The sequence below is a fragment of the Microtus oregoni genome, unplaced genomic scaffold (assembly GCF_018167655.1).
Source record: "Microtus oregoni isolate MIOR12 unplaced genomic scaffold, Mior012 000010F_ref0000083, whole genome shotgun sequence".
Lineage (NCBI taxonomy): Eukaryota > Metazoa > Chordata > Mammalia > Rodentia > Cricetidae > Microtus > Microtus oregoni.
The window spans coordinates 12,451,427-12,471,053 of NW_024543069.1; the positions used below are offsets into that span (position 1 = coordinate 12,451,427).

The following is a 19,627-nucleotide window of genomic DNA, read 5'->3' on the forward strand; positions in this document are numbered from 1 at the left end:
TCCTTTCCCCAGTGACAATATTTTCCTTGCAACAAGTTATACTAGCAGGACATACTTTTACTTACACACACTCCCAAAGAAAGGGGGGGGAGGTAAAGAAACAAACAACAAAATACAGGGTTTAATAAAATCATCTTTAAATCAAAACAGGAATTTCAAATTAAAAATCAAATTAATACCAGACACTTAATTTTTATACTTTCTTTTAAAAAAGACTTCTCTAAGAGACGATACTAACATTACTGGTTTAAGAATCAGACCACTGTAAACAAAAGAAGACCCATTTTAAGTAAACCTTTATTAACACTATAGATGTTAAAAATACTATATTAGGAGTTCAGGGAAACTTGTTAAATATAAAGTATATAGTTTTTAGGTTAGAGAAAAACGAGAATAAACAAAAAGGGCAGACTATTAAAAGATCTCATTTAAAATGTTATTTTAAAGGGAAATACAAACAGAAGTGATAGTTGCTGTATGCCTGTCACACTAAAGCAGCACAATAATATTGGTGTTTAATATTTATTTCACTACGCCAATATTTACGTGCTGCTAGAGCGGAACAAGTATGTCCAATATCAAAACATAAAATAAACATACACCGATAAACATAAAATTCTGAATGAATTTCCTTAAATTTCTAGAGCAGCAAATAATGATTCGCATCTTGACTACAGCATGTAAACCATGATGTGCTGCTACAGTACTTTAAGGCTCCAAACACAGGACTCAGTAAAAAGAAGAACATGCTTTCAAGCTTGATTACAAAACAAAAATTAAAAACCAAGAACCTTAGAAGTGTTTATAAACTTACCTGCAAGATTAAAAATCGATTATGGTCCAAGTCAATTCCATGGCTTCTCAGAAGATTTCCAACATCCTTAAATGTCCTCTTCTTCCCACTGATATGATAGACAGAAGTGTTATCTCTGTAGGCTGTTCTAGATACACAGAAGTTACTGTTAGGGATGACTTCATAATCATCCCCTTCCTGTTTTTAGGAAAAACAAAACCAGAAAACGGTTGGTATTAAAGTCACAGGTCTGATCTAAATTCCATTTACTTTATAATGAAACTAATCCAATGGACTAAATATTTCTTAAATTAACAAATTCAGTCATACATGTATATAAAGAATTTAGTCCTTATTTCTCTGAATTAAGTATGTACACAAACTGACAATTGCTCTAAAATTAAAAAAATAAAAACAAAAACATTGCTTTAGCAAGGACTAGATACTTCTCCAAGTCTTTCGGTTTCTTTCTCAAAGATCTCTAAAACCAAAAAGCCAAAATCCAGCAAATAAAACTTTAGCTCCAAACAAGCCAAAAAAAATATATTTGAATAAGAACCAAGGACGGTGGACAAAAGTCCGGATATATCTAAAACAACCTGACCTCACTCAAACTAATAACTATGCTGACTGGTTAAAAAGTTGTACAGAAAGAGATGACTTAAGGAACATATTAAGGGAAAATACATTTTTGGTGGTAATCTTGTCAGGGAGTACAGGCTGTTAGTCGGGTTTAGTAGGGGTAGGGTGGTACAACACAAGATACCCCTTTGCACCTTCCTGAACAGCATCCCCTATCATCAACTGAAAGCAAAACAAACCGTAAAAAAAAATTCACAATTATATACCCAATAAAAGAAAGCAATCTATTTTAGCATACGTTCTCTATTCTCTAACTCAGGTGCTCAACAGAATGAATTAAGAAGCAAAATTAAGATAAATGCTTCTGTGTAATTTCCTTATGTTAAAAAAAACCCCACCACCTAAATGATCTAACCACTTCATCATGTGCATTTCCTTATTTGTAGGTTCTTTTCAGTTGCTTTTTGAATCAAGTGTCTAATATAATAAGTAAATAGATGAGAAAAACACCCACAGAACCATGTAAATAATCTGGTCATTATTTATAATGGTCTACATTTCTAGAAAACAAAAACGCTAGCTTGGCCCCTACCATTTCAAAAAAGCATCACAGTAGTTCAAACCGTAGAAAAGTTCTTTTATATCACACAGATACACACATTGCTATTAATAACAAATGTACATTGAAAGAATGGGAATAGCAACTCAGTAAACCATTACATTTTAAAGATTAAAATGTTTATTCTAAAGCAATAAAAAATGTAACTTTGAAAATCAAGTCTGTATTTATAGTGAATGAATGTATATTTAGCACTCAGGGTTCCCCAAAATCACTGTTTTCTTCCAAAAAGCTGAAGTAAATATGGCCACAGAAGCAATATTTCTTTTGCTTTAATTATACACAAATAGTAAAGAAACAATTCAGGCCTACAATAGCAAAATGTGCCCAGCTGTTTTTCTTGCTTGAAGTTGCAAATAGAAAATAATTTCTTACCTTATCAATTATCTTTTGAAAATGAACTTCTACAGTACAACTCTGAATATCCTTATGTTCATCAGAATTATGTATCAACACTGACAGCTTTTTAGACCTTATTTTTTGTGCTCGATAGCCAAAGACAAAAAGCATTGAATCAATAACATTGGATTTTCCACTGCCATTTGGCCCAATAATACAGGAAAAGCGCTGCATAAAAATAATTTAAAAGTTTAAATTTAAATAATCACATCAAAACTATTAATTTTAAACTACCCAATACCTTAATTTATAGTAAAAAACTAAAGGCACTTAAAACTTTTCATTATTAGAATATACATGAGTTTTCTTCTTTCTTTCTCTTTAGAATTAAGCATAAGGAGAGCTCCCCAAGAATGACAGTGAGCTGGTGCTCGGAGGGAAACCACATACTCCAAAAACCCACTTTGAGTTTTCTTACAGCATGCTCTGCTCTAGCACAAGCTTTAGTATCTTCAATAAAACCATATTCAAAGTCTAATTCCAACATTTTGCAGAAGGCATTACAACAGCCAATGGGAAAACATTCCCTTATAAAAACACAGATTCAACATGAAAATGTCATTACTAAAGAGATGAAAAGATATCCGATAAAGAAAAACTAATTCCTGCTGTTGAAATCATAGGCAACATATTGTATGTGTGTCTACTAGGGTGTGTGTGGCAGTGTAAAGAGTCAGGATAGATAGAAAACTGAAATATCTTGCAATAAAGACGTATTATAAGTTCTTTAAAAGGGCAAATACCTTATGGAAAGGTCCCAGAATTTTCTCTCCAGCATAGGATTTGAAGTTTTGGTTTACAATATGAGTTATCATTAGTCGAGGAGCTCCAGCTTCACTGGCCATTGCTGGAGGTGGGGGTGGAGGAATACTACTCAAAATCTCTTCTAAACTTCTGTTATCAAGTTCCTCACATGGAGTCTCTAGGTTAAGGGAAAGGCAAAGAGGCGAAAGCCTACATTAGTGTAATTGGGTGGAGGTCTATTTAAAGAACGGAATCGAGTGATGTTACATCTGAAACCCAGGAAACTATTTTCCACACAAATATCCTAAACTCACGGGGATGGATAATCTTTTAGCTTAGTTTTATGAAAAGTAAAATTCGTGAAAGAAATACTCCCGTCATAAAATTCACTCTATTTCCTAGAGGAGTAAAAACACCACACCATAAATATTCAAACCTGTGACTATCGCAGGGGTCCCTGTTTCCTATAGTAAACAGGAGACACAACCCAAACGACAGCAAATCCAACTGCACATGGCTGAGCACTTCGGACAACTCACAAGCTCCAGTAACACGGTCACAGGAGTTTCACAATGGCTCTTATTTTCTACACTCGGAATACTACACGCTCTCAAATTAATTTTTCTCTTAAAGGCAATCGAAGGGGCCCAGCTGTGTTTTTTTTTTTTTTTTGTCTTGCAGGGGATTGGCGTTCGGTTCCTAGCACCCACAATGAGTGAGCCTCGCCTATGTGCATATACTCCCCCCCACGCGACGCACTTTAAAAACTAAAACTTAATATTGCACCAAAAAGGGCAATCCAAGGCAGAGGCTGGAGCGCACAAACTCTGCATCACATCCAGTTCAGTTTAGGGGCGGAGAGGCGCTCAACAACTCTGGGCTGACCGTGCAGCTTTCAGCCAAATACAATAAAGATGTCAGTGCTACTCCCAAACATCATCGAAATCCACAACTCCTGCCGCTCACCCTCATCCCTTCCAGAACCGTTACAGCAAAACTGCCTGGAATTCCTTTGAAAACCGCAGAGTGGCTTTCCGGAGCCGCACTTCTGGCAACACTGACCTTCCGACGTCAACCTGTCGCCCGCGCCCGGGCCACCCCAGCGGGTCCCCGCCGGTCACTCACCTGCAGCTGCAGCGCCGTCCGCTCCGCCGTCCGGTTGCTCCGGGTCCTCATTCCGGTGGTCGCTGTCCGGGGAGGGCGGAGGCTCTCCCTCCTGGCGGCAGACGGAGGGCTTGGTACCCTTCCGCCGCATCGTGGCTGCGGCAGGAGAAAGCCGGGAGTCGGGTCAGCCCCGCGGCTCGCCGCCGAGGCCCCGCGGCCGCAGGACGGGCTCCGCCCGTGACCCACCCCCACCCCCGTCCCCCGACCCCGCTAGCAGCAGGTAGCGGGTCCTCTGGAGAGCGGCTACCGCCACCACCGCGGGAGCGACCGGGCGGGACGGGGGTTTCCGAACACCCAGGGAAGTGGGGAAACCTAGTTCAAGCCTGCAAACGCGCCCCCCGGCCCCGGGAAGCCATCTGGTGACATTCCCACGCCGTCGGGGCTGGGGATGCTCGCGCTCCGAGTTACAGAGAAGAGTTCGTCTCTAGAGCAGCCGCGACTGCCCAGCGGCGGACCCGTTACCCGCTCTCCTCTCCCCCAACCCCCGCCATTTAGGTCCGGACGCCCGGACGGTCGGGGGAGTCGAGGTCTCTTCTCCTCACCGCCCCAGCGGAAAGGCTGGAGTCCCCCGCCACACGCTGTCTGTTAAAGGGGACTCGGGCAGCGTCTGCCCGGGATGGGTCACCTTCCGCGCCAGCGGGGGTCCATCCCTCCCGGGCCGAGGCGGAGTCCCGCCCAACAGTCGAAACCGTGCCAAGTCCCCGGGAGAGGCTGTGCGGGACTGCGGTCCCCCTCGGAAGGCGTGACGGGCAGGCCCGGGGGGGACGCCCCGGCCCCGACGGGCTCGCAGCCTCCCCCAGGAAGAGGCGCCGGAGCCGCCGCCCGGCGGCCGAGGGGGAGGGGTGACAGGCAGCGGAGCTCCCCCAACCGCCTCCGCCGCACTCGGCCGCTCGGGCTCCAGGCCTGTGCCGCCGGCAGAACCGGGGGACAGCACGGAAAAGTGTGACAACCCGATCCGGGAGGGAACTCCTTTACCTGTCAACGGCTGTGCTCCGAGCAGAGGGCTGCAAACCGTGCGACGGCCGCCCCCGCCCGCCCCCCGCCTCGCTCCCACCGGTGTCTCGGCTCCGGGTCCTTCACTCGAAAATGGCGCCTAAAATCCAAACTCGAACGGAAATTCGTTACAAATGCGCGCAATGGTTTCTGGGACCCGCGAATTTGAAAAAAAAGTGCGGCGGGTCCCACCGCTGTCGCCGGGCCGTTCGTGCGCATGCGCGGGTCCGGCCGGGGGGTGGGGAGGACCGTGGCGCGAGGGGGGAGGTCGCGGCTGAGGAGGGACAGCGAGGAGAGTGACGCCTCTCCTAGGGTCGCCCCCAGAAACAGAGCCGTGGGAACTACAGCCCTTTGCGTCGTTGGGACGACAACATTTGGGAAACTGAGGAATTTTGATAAAGAGGGGGGGGAAAAAAAAACAAACCACCCAGCAGGGTCCCGCCCACAACTGATGTCCAATGACAGCCTTCGGTGAGAGGGCGGGCTCACTCGGGGGCGGGGTCTAGGGCCCCCTCCGGTGACTGCAACTGGCAAGTATCGCGGGAACAGGGAAGGAGTGGCGAACGCTTTCAGCGCTTAGAAATCACTATGGTGACGGGAAGGTCGGGAGGCTTCTTGGTAACTGGTCCGAGCTCTGAGAGCAATCGCCGCCGCTTTCCGGGAACTTGAGGTAAATTTCTTCACCTCCAGAGCCTTTGAAGGAAGGTCTTGGAAGCCGTGGCGGCCACTGGGACCTACCTTCCCGCACGCCGAAGACACGAGCTTTGCGGGGGATCAGTTGTCCCCCATCTCCTTCCAGCCAGCAGGGCTCTCTCTGTGTAGATCTTGGGATGTGGAGTTTCCCGGGAAAGCGAGGAGACCGGGGTTAGTGAGTAATCTGGTGGTCCACGTATGAAGAGCAATGGTTTGTGAACTGTTTTGTGTTAGTGTCACTAATGAAAGGTTTGGATTTAAAGTAATTATTTGGCCGACAGGGCTCCTGATGGGAGAAACGGGTTGCTCGTGTTAACTAGTTACCATTATGGTGGAATTAGTTCATAAACTGCATTTCTGTGCCTTGCACTCTGAAAGGAATAGCCAGAATTATTAAACAGATGTAAAGTTCCATTTCCCGGAGAATTAGTTTCGTTAATGGACTTTTAACCTGAGTTTGAGGATCATGGTGGTGGGGACTCCGTTTCTAACTCTCCGAAAATTGTATATAAAGTTTTGTGTGTTTGTGCTTTGTATTTCTGGAGAGTTAGTTTTCCTTTAATTTTTGTAAAACTATCCGACCCACCCCACCCCCATGTTAAAGAATCACTCATTGGTTTGACTGCCTTCAATATTTATACAGCAACTTTTAAATTCAGAACTGTTGGCCTCTCCTTTTCTCTTTACCTATTTAGGGTCTGGCCTATTAGAGCAGCAATAAGCCTGTTTTATGAATGAATTTATATTGTTGCTCTGAAATGTATTATGGCTCTTAGATGCATAAAACCTAGTTGCAGTGATTCTCAGAAAGTACTGGAGGGAACCCCCCTTCCCCACCCAGGTGTAAGTGTTTGCTGGGGTTTGGAGATTGGTGTGATTTGAATACACATTTACTTAATACTATAATGTACCTTTATATTTGTAGTTGAAAATAAATTGTCTTCATAGAACAAATGTCACCAAAAAACTCAGTGAGTTTTTGGGGCGTGTGTAGAGGACTGGTAGGGATGACAAGAGGGTAAAGGGATTATGGTTAGGGGCTTCTGGACTCTTGTATTTTTGGGTGTTGTAAGATACCCACTATAAGAAAGGTAGACTGGGCCAGGGTGGATGGTTCAGTGGTTAAAGGCACTTACTGTTCTTGCAGAGGACCCAGGTTCAGTCCCAGCACCCACACAGCTGCTTATAACTATCTGTAGTTCCAGTTCCAGGGGATCCAGTGTCCTCTTCTGGCCTCCTCAGGCAGGAGGCATGCATGTCGTACACATACACACATGCAGATAAGACCGTCATACAAGTAAAATCACTATAGTAAAAAGGTAGACTAGACCACACTGAAAGGTGTGTGTGCCAGTCAGAGCAGAATTTAGTAGAAAAATGCAAATGGAAAACAGGGAGACTGGAGAGATGATTCAGCAATAGGAGCACTTGCTGCTCTCACAGAGACCTGGCTTTGGTTCCCAGAACCCACATGGGGCAGTTCACACCTTCCTGTAATTCCAGTCCAGGGGACCTGATACCCTCTTCTGGACACCGTCAATACTAGGCACACATACATACACACATACACACATACATACATACATACATACATACTTAATTGAAGGCACTCATTATACACTCATTATACACATTAAAAAATAGAAAACAACCCCAGATTCTATGATTTCTTTGGCTATATGATTGGGCAGTTTCCTCACAAAGTATCTCTGGGAGAGTTTATTTATAAAACTCAACAGCTAATGTCTATCTCATCCAATTGTTTGTAATTGTTCATCTAGTACACATAAGTAATTGATACTGCAATGTGATGACATATTTAAAGTGTGTGCTAATTATAAATAATGCCATAGCAAATTTGAGGAAGAGTAGCTTATGAAGGATCTTGAAAGACCAGTCAAGAGTATAGCTACAAACTGGGTGTGGTAGGCATTTCTTTTTTTTTTTTCTTTTTTTTTTTTTTTGGTTTTTCCGAGACCGGGTTTCTCTGTGGCTTTGGAGCCTGGAACTAGCTCTGTAGACCAGGGTGGTCTCGAAATCACAGAGTGCTGGGATTAAAGGCGTGCGCCACCATCGCCCGGCTGTGGTAGCCATTTCTGTAATCTCAGCACTTGGGAGAGGAGGCAGGAGGCTTGCTGTGAGTTTAGTCTACATAGTGAGTTGGAGCCAGTGCTATACAATGATGAGGGAGGGAAGAATGAGAAGGAAAACAAATGATTGACGAGTATCTGAGGTGGGAGTGGGTTAGTTAAAGGAAGAGATCAGTGATAGCTTTAGTTAGGTTGTTATTAAACAGTCTTCACGTGGCAGGTAAGGAGTGCCTATACAATAGAAAGGAAAGAATTCAGTTATTTTATGCAGATATTTTTTTCTAGACAGAATATTGCTCTTTTATGGTTTGATGGTTGAGTATAAACTTTTAAAGACAGTCCGAAATCTTTAAAAATTTGTAACTGTAAACTTTAAATCATCTAGATATCTGCTAATAAGCATACATTTATTTGAATAATGCATATTTAGAGACTATTGTGCCTAAGTTACAGTTAACAGAGATAGGAATGACCATCCTGTTGATAATAGCTTGGTGATGATGTGCTTGTCTGCAATGACTGGCGTTTTGGGCTACATCCCTAGCACAGGGGATTAACAAAGCCTTATAGTATTGTAATCACACTGAAATGTTTACAGATCTCATTGCCTCAAAAATACCTCTGAGAAGATAGGAAGTAGAACAGTTATTTTCTGGAAACTTCACTTGAAAGATAGAATTGTGTCTTTTCGTGTGTGTTAATTATGGAAAGATATATCGAGGAAGAGAAAATAGGATCAGATAATTGGAATACTAGCCTAGTCTGGTGGCATTTGCCTGTAACCCTAACACTAGAGTGGCAGAGGCAAGACGATTGGGGTTCAAGATCATTCTTGCCTACATAGCTAGTTTGAGGCCAGCCTGGGCTACATAAGGCTCTGTCCCAGAAACAAAAGTAAAAACGAAATAAAACAATGGAAAAGGAAAAATAGATAATAAGGATTTTATGGTTTAAATACAGAGAGGTTAGTACCACCAGAACAACTGAGGAAATACCATCTTTAGTATGTAAAAAGAACAAAGTCATATCTCAGGCCTTCTTAGATGACAAGTGACAGATGACCCAATCGAAGGTCCTTGAGAAAAAAATTGTATCCTATAATTAGAAAATTATGTAAGCCAGCCCTATGCCACTTTTCTAGTATCCAGAAGGCCATGGATTCCACACCAGTAACACATACGCACACACAAACTCACACACACACCCCTTTGTAACAATTAGACACCAGAGTTTGGTTTCTTACTTGCTTTGCATTCTATTATGGCATTATAGCATTATGTTCATGGTGCTATTTGGCACCTCCAGGCCCTCTGCTTCCTGGGATAAGATAGGTATAGTTACTAGAGCTGAAAACCTTGAAAGTTGAAGACCCAGGTAAGTTGAATTTTTCTTTCCATCTTTTATTTTAGAAGCAGTCTGGGCCACCTGTGAAATAGTGTCTGTACAGACAGACTAGAAGGCTCCAGTTGGCTTAAGTGTGGGTCTCCTGCTGGCTCTACTCCACCCACATTGAGTGGGTTTTGTATAGGTAATTTCCTTTTGTCTAGAAAAGAGTGAGTATATACTGGGGGACCAAAACAGTGGTTTCTCTTCAAATACATAGCAATTACTAAGTGCTTACTACGCGTCGGGTGCTCTGCGGGGCACTTCATAAACATCTCATTATAATTGCTAATGGAGTAGGTTAAGCTTGAGCACTCTTCCAGAGGTCCTGAGTTCAATCCCCAGCACCCACATGACTGCTCAAAACCCTCTATCTGTAATGGATTGGATGCCCTTTCCTGGTGGTAGATGTACTTTGTAAACAAAGTGCCCCAATAAATTCTCGAAAATCAAAAAAAAAAGTTAATAATAAGAAAATAAAATAGTTTCAAGAAAGATTTATTTATTAATGTATAAAATGTTCTGCCCACATGTATGCTTGCACACCAGAAGAAGGCACTGGATCTCGTTATAGATGGTTGTGAGCCACCATGTGCTTGCTGGGAATTGTATTTGGGACCTGTGGAAGAGCAGCCAGTGCTCTTAACCATGAGTAATCTCTCCAGCTCCAATCAATAATTTTTAGAAAATGAAAAGGATCAAGTACAGAGATTAGTAATCTTATGAAAAAAATTTCTTTTTCCTCCCTCCCTTCCTTTCTTACTTTTTTGTTGATCATCTGTATCCCCTGCTATCTATCTTTCTCCAACTTCAACGGGATCCATCCCCACATTCACCCTCCCAAATACATGCCCTCCCCTCCTTTGATAACGCATTGACTCTAATGCTGCATGGGTGGGGGGCCATCTACTAGAGAGCGTGGTCAGTCTACCAGGGACCACAGCCCCCAGGGAACTGACTGTCCTCCTGCTGCAGTCACTTGCAAATGGCTCGGGGTGAGGGCTCATGGGCCCCCATGTTGGGATGTTGACTGCTTGATGTTGTGAAGGTCTTCTGCAGGCCACCACAGATGCTTTGAGTTCACGAGTGCAGTGGCGCTGCTAGTCCGGAAGATACTGTTTTGCCCCAGTTCTCTCTGACCTCTGACTCTTACAACCTTTCTGCCTTCCTTTTTTGATGTTCCCTGAGCCTTGGAAAGAGGGGATGTTATTGGGTCATAATCTTATTACTCACGACACACAGACACACACACCCCCACTTGCCTGTTACCAAAAATGGGGGAAATAGTCATCACTTCTCTTTGGCCTGGACACTATTGGGAACTTTCTAGTCTAAATACTTGCTTTTCCTTCTGGATTATGGAAATCCTATTCTCTTTCCCCAGTCCTATTCATCGCTCCTGCCCCCACTTTTTCTTTCTTAAGTTTTTTCTCTTTCTTTTTTTTTCTGAGACAAGGTTTCTCTGTAGCTTTGGAGCCTGTCCTGGCACTTGCTCTGTAGACCAGGCTGGCCTCGAACTCACAGAGATCCGCCTGCCTCTGCCTCCCAAGTGCTGGGATTAAAGACCTGTGCCACCATGCCCTGCTCCCCCATTGTTTTTTATATACCATCCATATTCACTTTATAGAACTCAGGTTAGAGTATGAAGCAAATAAGTTTTAAAAAAAAGTGTAGGTCAGATCATACCATTCCTTCGGTCACACCCCCTGTACTCATTTCATCAAGGAGAAAATGGAAGCTTTTGACTTTCCAGATGCTGATCCTTTCCTGATTGGCTGCTAGTCCTGTCATTTCTGCTTTTGTGTTTTGAGTTGGCCTACAAAGTATAGTTGCTGGTGTGTTTAGAAGGCTCTGAAGGGGAAAGATCAGGGACAAAATGATAGTTCTGCCTGGCCTGCAGCAGTAGAGGCAGGGATGATGGTGACTTTCGACTATGATATTGCTGCGAAGTGACTGGATTGGGAGTTCACCCTGCTGGTTGAATGGTTGGGATTCTTTCTCTCTCTCTCTCTTTTTTTTTTTTTTTTTTTTTTGAGATGAGGTCTTGCTGTGTAATGTAGATCAGTTTAAAGCTATTCCCTGCTGCTTTAACATTGTAAGCATGTGCCACCACCCCTACCTGGTACGGTCAAGTTTTGTTAAACACATTTTTTTCCCCTTTCTCAAGCCTTATAAATGTTGACTCACATTGAACCAATAATTTGTAAATGATTTTAAGCTTCAAAAAAAAAAAAAGGCACTGCTATTGTTGTTCTGTGTTTCCTATGTAGAGCTTAATGTTGTGTTCTAGAAATTCTCTACTGCCTCCCTACACCACTACTTAGACACCATTGATTGGTCAGATCCTTCCCTACCCCACTATCCAGACACCATTGGTTGGTCAGATCCATCCCTACCCCACTATCCAGACACCATTGGTTGGTCAGATCCATCCCTACCCCACTATCCAGACACCATTGGTTGGTCAGATCCTTCACGTATTGAAAGCGCATTCCGTCCTGGTCTGGAAGACATGATGGCAGAACAGCTTTATTGCACCATGGCCAGGAAACAGAAAGGGGAGTGCAGACTCAGCTGCCTCTCTCCAGCATTTTTGTTTTTTAACCAGTTTGGGATCCAAGCCAGAACAAGGTGCCTCAAGCCTGTGTTCAGGGTAGGATTTCCTTCCTCAGCTAAACCCATGGAAACGTCCTCACAGACACTTTTTGGTGTGAATCATTAATGCCCTAGGTATTCCTTATTCCAGCCAAGTTGACTATTGAAATTTACCAGACACGTGAGCAGATAAAAAATACCTCAGTGTAACATCCAGACTGTTTTGCACTTCTTCAAATAGGCTATTCACTACTATTCATTTCCTTTCTTTTCGTATTCAATACTGTATCCAAGTGTACATGTCCTCCAGCTAAATGGAATATATATGGAAAAATCGTTCTGAGCCAGGGAGACTCTTCCCTGTCTTAGGTTGTTCTCCTCTGACTCTTTGACACCATATTTCTGAATGACTGGTGAACCATTAACAAAAACATACTGCTTTTACTGTGTAAAGGTTGATTTTGGTTTCTTCTGGTGAAGAAGTATCCTAACTATTATGGATGTAATTACATTTTGCCATTCCAAATATCTTTTGGATTTCTGGTTGTAGTAGTATAATATGTAAATATCTTATCCATGGTTTGTCAATTCTGTAATTCTTTTGTACCTCTTTTTTTAAGTATTTATTTATTTATTTATTATGTATACAATGTTCTGTCTGTGTGCATGCCTGCAGACCAGAAGAGGGCACCAGACCTCATTCCAGATGGTTGTGAGCCACCATGTGGTTGCTGGGAATTGAACTCAGGACCTTTGGAAGAGCAGGCAATGCTCTTAACCTCTGAGCCATCTCTCCAGCCCTGTACCTCTTTTAATTTGAATAAATATGAAGAACCAGGTCTTTATAAAGTATTATCCCCCTTCTTCTCATAACGATGAACCAGCCTGCCTTATCTTAGGTTTAAAAGCCATCTTACAGTAAAAACAAAACTAGACTCATTGCTGTTTATGATTAAATTTGTTACTCAAGGATTGGGCTATGCCCCACCTGTAACCTTAACTACAAATGGTTCTGTACTGCCTGTTCAGGAAATGACAACCATGTCTATATTTCAAAAAGTTGTAATGACTATCTTGCAGCCCAACTTTTGTTTCTTTTTTTCTTTGTTTTTTTGAGACAGGGTTTCTTTGTGGTTTTGGAGCCTGTCCTGGAACTAGCTCTTGTAGACCAGGCTGGTCTCGAACTCACAGAGATCAGCCTGCCTCTGCCTCCTGAGTGCTGGGATTAAAGGCGTGCGCCACCACCGCCCGGCTCGGCTCCAACTTTTGTTTCAAAAGGTTGTTTGCTGTGGGATATTTGATTGCACTGTGAAACTCCAAGATTGTGTCAATAAAATTAACCTAGGATCAGGGTGCAGAACCAGCAACTAGTCGACAAGACCTGGGAATATGGACAGAGAGATGCACAGGAAGGAGTAGGGAGGGACTTAAAGATTTGTGGTCTTTTTGGTTTGGGGTGGTTGGAGAAATGCTTCTCTTGCTGGGTCTCTGGCCAAAAATGCTTCTCTGATCTAGCAGGTTTTCACCCCAACATCTGACTTTATTGGTACAACATCAGTCTTTATTGGTACATAGAATGATAAAGACTTAGTGGCCTCTGCTTAAGCCAGTGCCAGCAGGAATCCTGCCAGGCCACAGTCTGAGCAACAAGGCGCTGACTGTGGGGATGTGGGGTACAGATGATAGTTAAAATATCAGTAGATTCAGGTGCGGCCACTAAATTGAAAGAAAACAGCAGTTACTCTGACCACCTTGTGGTTACCTCTGCTTGTTGTTATGTTCTGTAACTCCACCTACTTTTCCCACCAAGACCCCCATGAAGAACTCCCCTACCCTGAGCTATAAAAGCCCTTATCTCCCCCCTACTTTTAGGGGGCAACAACCCATATACATGAATAAAAATGCTTGCTTTAATTGATTTGGCTATGATAATTTGGGTCAGTGGTCTTTCTTCTGGCATCTTTGGGATTAATGCTAATTGGAAGGTCCTGGTGGATGGAAAGAGTTTTGGGAAAGCTAGAGTACTTAGTACTATGCAGTGTGCTGAAGTAAGTCATGTGTGTTCCTGTCTGCCACACACAGTTGTATACTTTTACAATTTAAGAGAAATCACCCAAAGAGAGAAGTGAGGAGCGCTTTACCCCTTGCCCACCCAGAAGACTTCCTGCATTGGGGGGGCGGGTAGGTGAGAAATGGCCTCGAAGAGCCCCAGAGATTTTTTTTTTTTCAAATCTCTAGCCAGCACCTTCTTTGATGTAGTTCCCTGTAATTTTAGACCTGGTAAAGAGATTTTCGCCCTTTCAATTACAATCTCACTTGATTTTTTTTCTACATTGTCTAGATATGCTGCTCAAAAGGAATATAAATGTAAATTGGACTCAGACAACTTAGGTTTCTCTTCATGTGAATCTTTTGATGATGCATTTATTTGGAGAGTGTTTATTATGTTTTTTAAACATTTTATTTGATAATTAGCATGCTGGGTTTTTTTGGGGGACAGGTTCTCTCTATTATGTAACTCTGGCTGTGTAGATTAGGCTAACGTTGAACTCACAGAGATCCATCTGCCTCCGCCTCCCTAGTGGTTGTGCACCACAGTGCCCAGCTACATGCTAAAATTTGCTCAACTTAAAAAAATTTTTTTGAGGTGGGTTTTCATTATACTGTCCATGTTGGCCTCGTTCCTGGGTTTAAGCAGCCTTTCTGTTTCATTCTTCTAAGTAGTAGCAGCCCCTTAAGCAGTGCAGGTGGTTTTTTTTGTGTTATTTGTAGCTATTGGGCAGTTTTCTTTTTTCTTCACAATAGATTGTAAGCTGCAGACTGAGCCACATGGTTGATAATATTGTACTGTTTCCATGTAAATTATAGATTTAAGACACTTAAAAATGTAATTTAATCTTAGAATTTAACTGATGTATTCATTAGATGGCATCAAAACTGATTGAGGGCTTCCTAGTTTGCCAGATCTTTTGGTTTGTTTGTAGGCCAGCCTTTGGAATTTATTTTAGGAATTCATTTATTTACTGTATGTGTGCATGTATGCCATGGCGTACATGTGGAGTTGGAGGAGAACTTGTGGGAGTTGACTCTCTCCTTCCATCATAGGTCCTGGGGACTGAACTCAGGTTGTCAGACTTGGCAGCAGCTCCTTTCCCCACTGAGTCCTAACCGATCCTGGGAGTTCCTTATCCACTGAGGTTTCTTTTTAAAGGGTTTGTATTATGTATATTTGTGTGTCTGTGCAGGGGGGTGTGCATACTAGTACAAATGCCCTCAGAGGTGATAGGATCTCCTGTAGCCTGGAGTAACAGGTGTTTGTGAGCCACCAACCCAAGGTGCTGGGAACTGAACTTGGGTCCCCTGCAGTACATACCCTGAACTGCTGAGCCATCTCTCCAGCCCCAGATATAGTGGTGCTCTGGTAGTAGGCCTGTTGTAGGCATGCTATAGAGAACATTGGGTGCTCAGTCCAAGGGCACTACCAATTCTTGGCTTCGTTGTCGTACCCACTGGCTTTCCTCCTCTTTCCAGGTATTAGAGGAATTGAAGATGCAGTTGTGTTCCGTAGGATGCAGTGGATGTTGGTGTGTGTATTTGTGTGTGCGTGTATGTGCACCATTGTTAATGTTGCTGTGTGTCTTCTTTTTATCTTTATAGTGGCTACAATCAAGTGGTCTTTAAGATCTCTCTGGAACTGGAAACATGAGGCTAAAGATATCTCTCTTAAAAGAACCAAAGCATATCCTTTTAATACTGTAACCCTCACTGCAGTCAGCTTGCTATGATACTGCCAAAGGTTTTCTTCTGCTTTTATTTTTTTTTGTCTACTTACTGGTTATTTTTCATTTCTTGAATGGTATTTTATAGACAAATTGCTTTCAAAATATTTAAGACCCCAATTACAGGTATTTCTATATTATGAGCCCAAAGTCTTACTTTGAAATATTTACTGACATTTTTATTATTCTACTTCTTAAGTATTTGAAAAGTATGCTTTGTATAATCTAATATACTAAAAAGAATCTTTAACAAAATCTGAATAATTGGCGAGACAGTGGTGGTGCACGTCTTTAAGCCCAGCACTTGGGAGGCAGAGGCAGGTGGATTTCTGAGTTCAAGGCCAGCATGGTCTATAGAATGAGTTCCAGGCCAGCCTGGGCCACACAGAGAAACCCTGTCTGGAGAAACAAAGAACAAACAGCACAAAGTCTGACTAATGTGCTAAGCTGATCTGACACGCATGTGCTCATTTAGTTTTGCTTTATTTCTTTGTACTCTGAGAAAGTAGGGAGAGTCTGAAACAACTAGGGAAGTCTGAGCAATCAGTCCTTTATTACTTCACACAGGAAGGTGGCAGTCGTTAACCTTCCTTAGATATACGACTCCTTTGTTTTGTCAGAGATCCTTCTGTTAAGATGGATGTTAAGAAGGCTGGAGAGATGGCTCAGAGGTTAAGAGCATTGCCTGCTCTTCCAAAGGTCCTGAGTTCAATTCCCAGCAACCACATGGTGGCTCACAACCATCTGTAATGGGGTCTGGTGCCCTCTTCTGGCCTGCAGGCATACACACAGACAGAATATTGTATACATAATAAATAAAATAAATATTTTTTTTTAAAAAAAAAAGAAGGCTTGACTGGCCAACTGGCCGGTTCTTCTCCCTCTTAGTCATTTCAATCAGATCTCAAGCTGTTCCCCCGTGGAGTCGATTGCAGCTTTGTGAGGGAATAAGTGTGAGACTTAACTGTTTGAACATGACAGGGAGAAATGCTGTGTCCGGGCACACAATTCCGCCAGGGGAACCAGTCTGTCCTAAAAGCGCATGTGGGATTTTCACTTACATTTTCATTCACTTAGGATGAATCAGAGACTTAAAAGCCAAATTAAGGGCTGGAGAGATGGCTCAGTGGTTAAGAGCATTGCCTGCTCTTCCAAAGGTCCTGAGTTCAATTCCCAGCAACCACATGGTGGCTCACAACCATCTGGAATGAGGTCTGGTGCCCTCTTCTGGCCTGCAGACATACACACAGACAGAACATTGTATACGTAATAAATAAATAAATATTTAAAAACAAAAAAAAAAGCCAAATTAAATAAAGAATTTGGGAATTGTATTTCATCTATCCCTATGCGTCTTGTAGGTGTAGTAAATTGTAACTGAATTATTCTTGACTTCAGTGTCAGAATTGTGAATTGTTGAAGTGGTGAGATGGTTCACGTGGTAAAGGTACCAGGCACCAAGTCCAATCTGAGCTCCATTCTTGGGGTTACATGGTGAAAGGAGAAAACTAATTCCTGCAAACTCCTGCCAGATATTCTCTGACCTTTATATAAGCATGGTGGCGGTGCGCGCGCGCGCGCACACACACACACACACCCATAATAAATAGTAAATATAATGTAAAAATTTAAAACACTGTATTGTCAATTAACCATAAGTAACTAAGGCTGGGGGTGTAGCCATCATACACACTGCCCTAGTTTTCTCTTAGACCATAAGTGAAAACATAAAAATAGGTAACTAAAACGAAAGCAAGAGGAACAGTAAGATGGTAGTTCCAGCCATGGGGCATTAGCATCTCTAGAGATTACCATTGTAATATGTAACTGCACAAGATAGTTCACTGTTGGAGTTTAGTCTTCTTAAAAATTAATGTTTTTAACTTATTAAGGTAGTATGTGTTACCAGGCACTGTGACTCATGCCTTTAATCTCAGCACTTGGGAGGCAGAGGCAAATGGGTCCAGCCTGATCTACATAGTAAGTTTTAGACCAGCCATGGCTACACAGGGAGACCTTGTCTGAGAAAGAGGGAGAGGGCTGGTGAGACGGCTCAGAGGCTAAGGGTAGTTATTGTTCTTGCAGAGGACCCCAGTTCAATTCCCAGCACTCGGTCGCTCACAATCATCCATAACTCCATATCTTAGTTAGGTTTTTATTGCTGTGCTAAAACATCAACGACCAAAACAGCCTGGGGAGGCAAGAGTTTGTTTCATCTTCCAGTTCCACATCACAGTCCATCACTAACGAAAGTCAGGGCCTAACTCAAACTGGAGGAGCCTGGAGGCAGGCGCTAATGCGGAGGCTGTAGAGGGATGCTGCTTGCTGCTTGTCTCTCAGGGCTGGCTCAGCACCCTTCGTATGGCACCCAGGACCCCCAGCCCAGAGGTAGCGCTGCCCACAGTGGGCAGGGCCCTATCTATCATCCTTCTAGAAAAACACATCACAGCCCAATCTGGTGGGTTATTTTCTCAGAATTTTGAAGTTCCTTCCTTCCAGATGACTCTAGCTATGTCAAATGGACATAGAATTAGCCAGTACACTCCAGTTCCTGTAGACCTGAAGCCCTCTTCTGACTTCCACAGGTATCAGGCATGTATGTGGTGCACAGACATACATGCAAGCAAAACATTCATTCACATTAAATAAATCATACATGTTAGATAAATTAAAACAATCTTAAAATTATAACTATATATGCATTTTAATAACTTAAGTAATAATATATATATATAACTATATGTATCATTAGTCCTCCTTTTTTCCTGTCTCTCAACATAATTTCCTACCTTTTGATTTTTTTACTTACTGATTTTGAGTGTTTGTATGTATCTTTTGGCCAAACTTAAGGAATATTTTCTATGACAAATTTTCTTCCCTCTCTGACTGACTTTCTTTGATTTCTATCCTTACAACTTGTTTGGGAGACTTTTCCCTTTATATGGAAAAAGAATTATTAAAAGTCACACAATGAGCTGAGTAGTGGTGGCACACGCTTTTAATCCCAGCACTCAGGAGGCAGAGGCAGGTGGATCTCTGTGAGTTCCAGGCCAGCCAGGGCTGTTACACAGAGAAACCCTGTCTAAGGGGGGAAAAAAAAGCACACAATGAAAATAGACTTTTAGAAGCTAGAAACCATTCAGCTATTTTCCTTTTTATGTCTTCTTAACCAAACACCACATCAAGAGTTAGTTAGCTGTGTGGGTTGGACGACCGCTGAGGAGCTGTACTCATGCAGTGATGATCACCAGATAGTGAAGTGGAACCTGCTGACCAGTGAGACCAGCCTAATCGTAAAGCTGCCTGATGACATCTACCCAATAGATCTTCACTGGTTTCCCAAAAGCTTAGGCATGAAGAAACAGACTCAGGCAGAAAGTTTTGTCCTCACGAGTTCTGATGGTAAGTCTTGTTTGTTTGTTTGTTTGTTTGATGTGCCTTGGTATCTTGCCTGCATGTCTGTCTGTGTGAGGGTGTTGGATCCTGGAGTTAGAGACAGTTGTGAGCTGCAGTGTGGGTGCTGGGAATGGAATCCATGTCCACTGGAAGAGCAGCCAGTGCTCTTAACCATTGAGTCATCCCTCCAGCCAGCCCTACGGGTGGCAAACTTTCAATGAATGTCCTATGCGCATCTGTGTATTGAAGATACAGTCTAGTACTATGATTTGTGCCTGGGGTTGTTTTACAAGACTGCTGTTTGATGTAGATAAACTATCATCTGCACATTTTATTTCCCTGTATGACCGTGGTGATTTTGAAGGATTCAGACCAGTTATTTTATAGAAAACTCCTT

At 42.8% G+C, this 19,627-nt stretch overlaps 2 protein-coding genes across 4 annotated transcripts in view; one reads left to right on the plus strand and one right to left on the minus strand.

Annotated features, from left to right (window-relative positions):
* The window catches only part of Smc4 (structural maintenance of chromosomes 4), a 32,223-nt gene extending 26,805 nt beyond the window's left edge, over nucleotides 1-5,418 (minus strand). Inside the window, exons 1-5 of one of the 2 annotated variants that reach the window (XM_041658992.1) lie at nucleotides 5,277-5,418; nucleotides 4,263-4,397; nucleotides 3,137-3,315; nucleotides 2,370-2,561; nucleotides 815-991 (exon numbers count right to left, since the gene is read on the minus strand). In XM_041658992.1, the coding sequence (XP_041514926.1) occupies nucleotides 815-991; nucleotides 2,370-2,561; nucleotides 3,137-3,315; nucleotides 4,263-4,392 (678 nt within the window). In that variant the 5' untranslated portion in view covers nucleotides 4,393-4,397; nucleotides 5,277-5,418. The remainder of the gene's footprint in view (nucleotides 1-814; nucleotides 992-2,369; nucleotides 2,562-3,136; nucleotides 3,316-4,262; nucleotides 4,398-5,276) is intronic. The other variant, XM_041658993.1, reaches the window with a different exon arrangement.
* A 100-nt stretch (nucleotides 5,419-5,518) lies between these two features.
* Ift80 (intraflagellar transport 80) overlaps nucleotides 5,519-19,627 on the plus strand; it is a 78,128-nt gene continuing 64,019 nt past the window's right edge. The window contains exons 1-4 of one of the 2 annotated variants that reach the window (XM_041658995.1): nucleotides 5,519-5,964; nucleotides 15,161-15,267; nucleotides 15,713-15,794; nucleotides 19,015-19,236. In XM_041658995.1, coding sequence (XP_041514929.1) covers nucleotides 15,758-15,794; nucleotides 19,015-19,236 — 259 coding nt within the window. In that variant the 5' untranslated portion in view covers nucleotides 5,519-5,964; nucleotides 15,161-15,267; nucleotides 15,713-15,757. The remainder of the gene's footprint in view (nucleotides 5,965-15,160; nucleotides 15,268-15,712; nucleotides 15,795-19,014; nucleotides 19,237-19,627) is intronic. The other variant, XM_041658994.1, reaches the window with a different exon arrangement.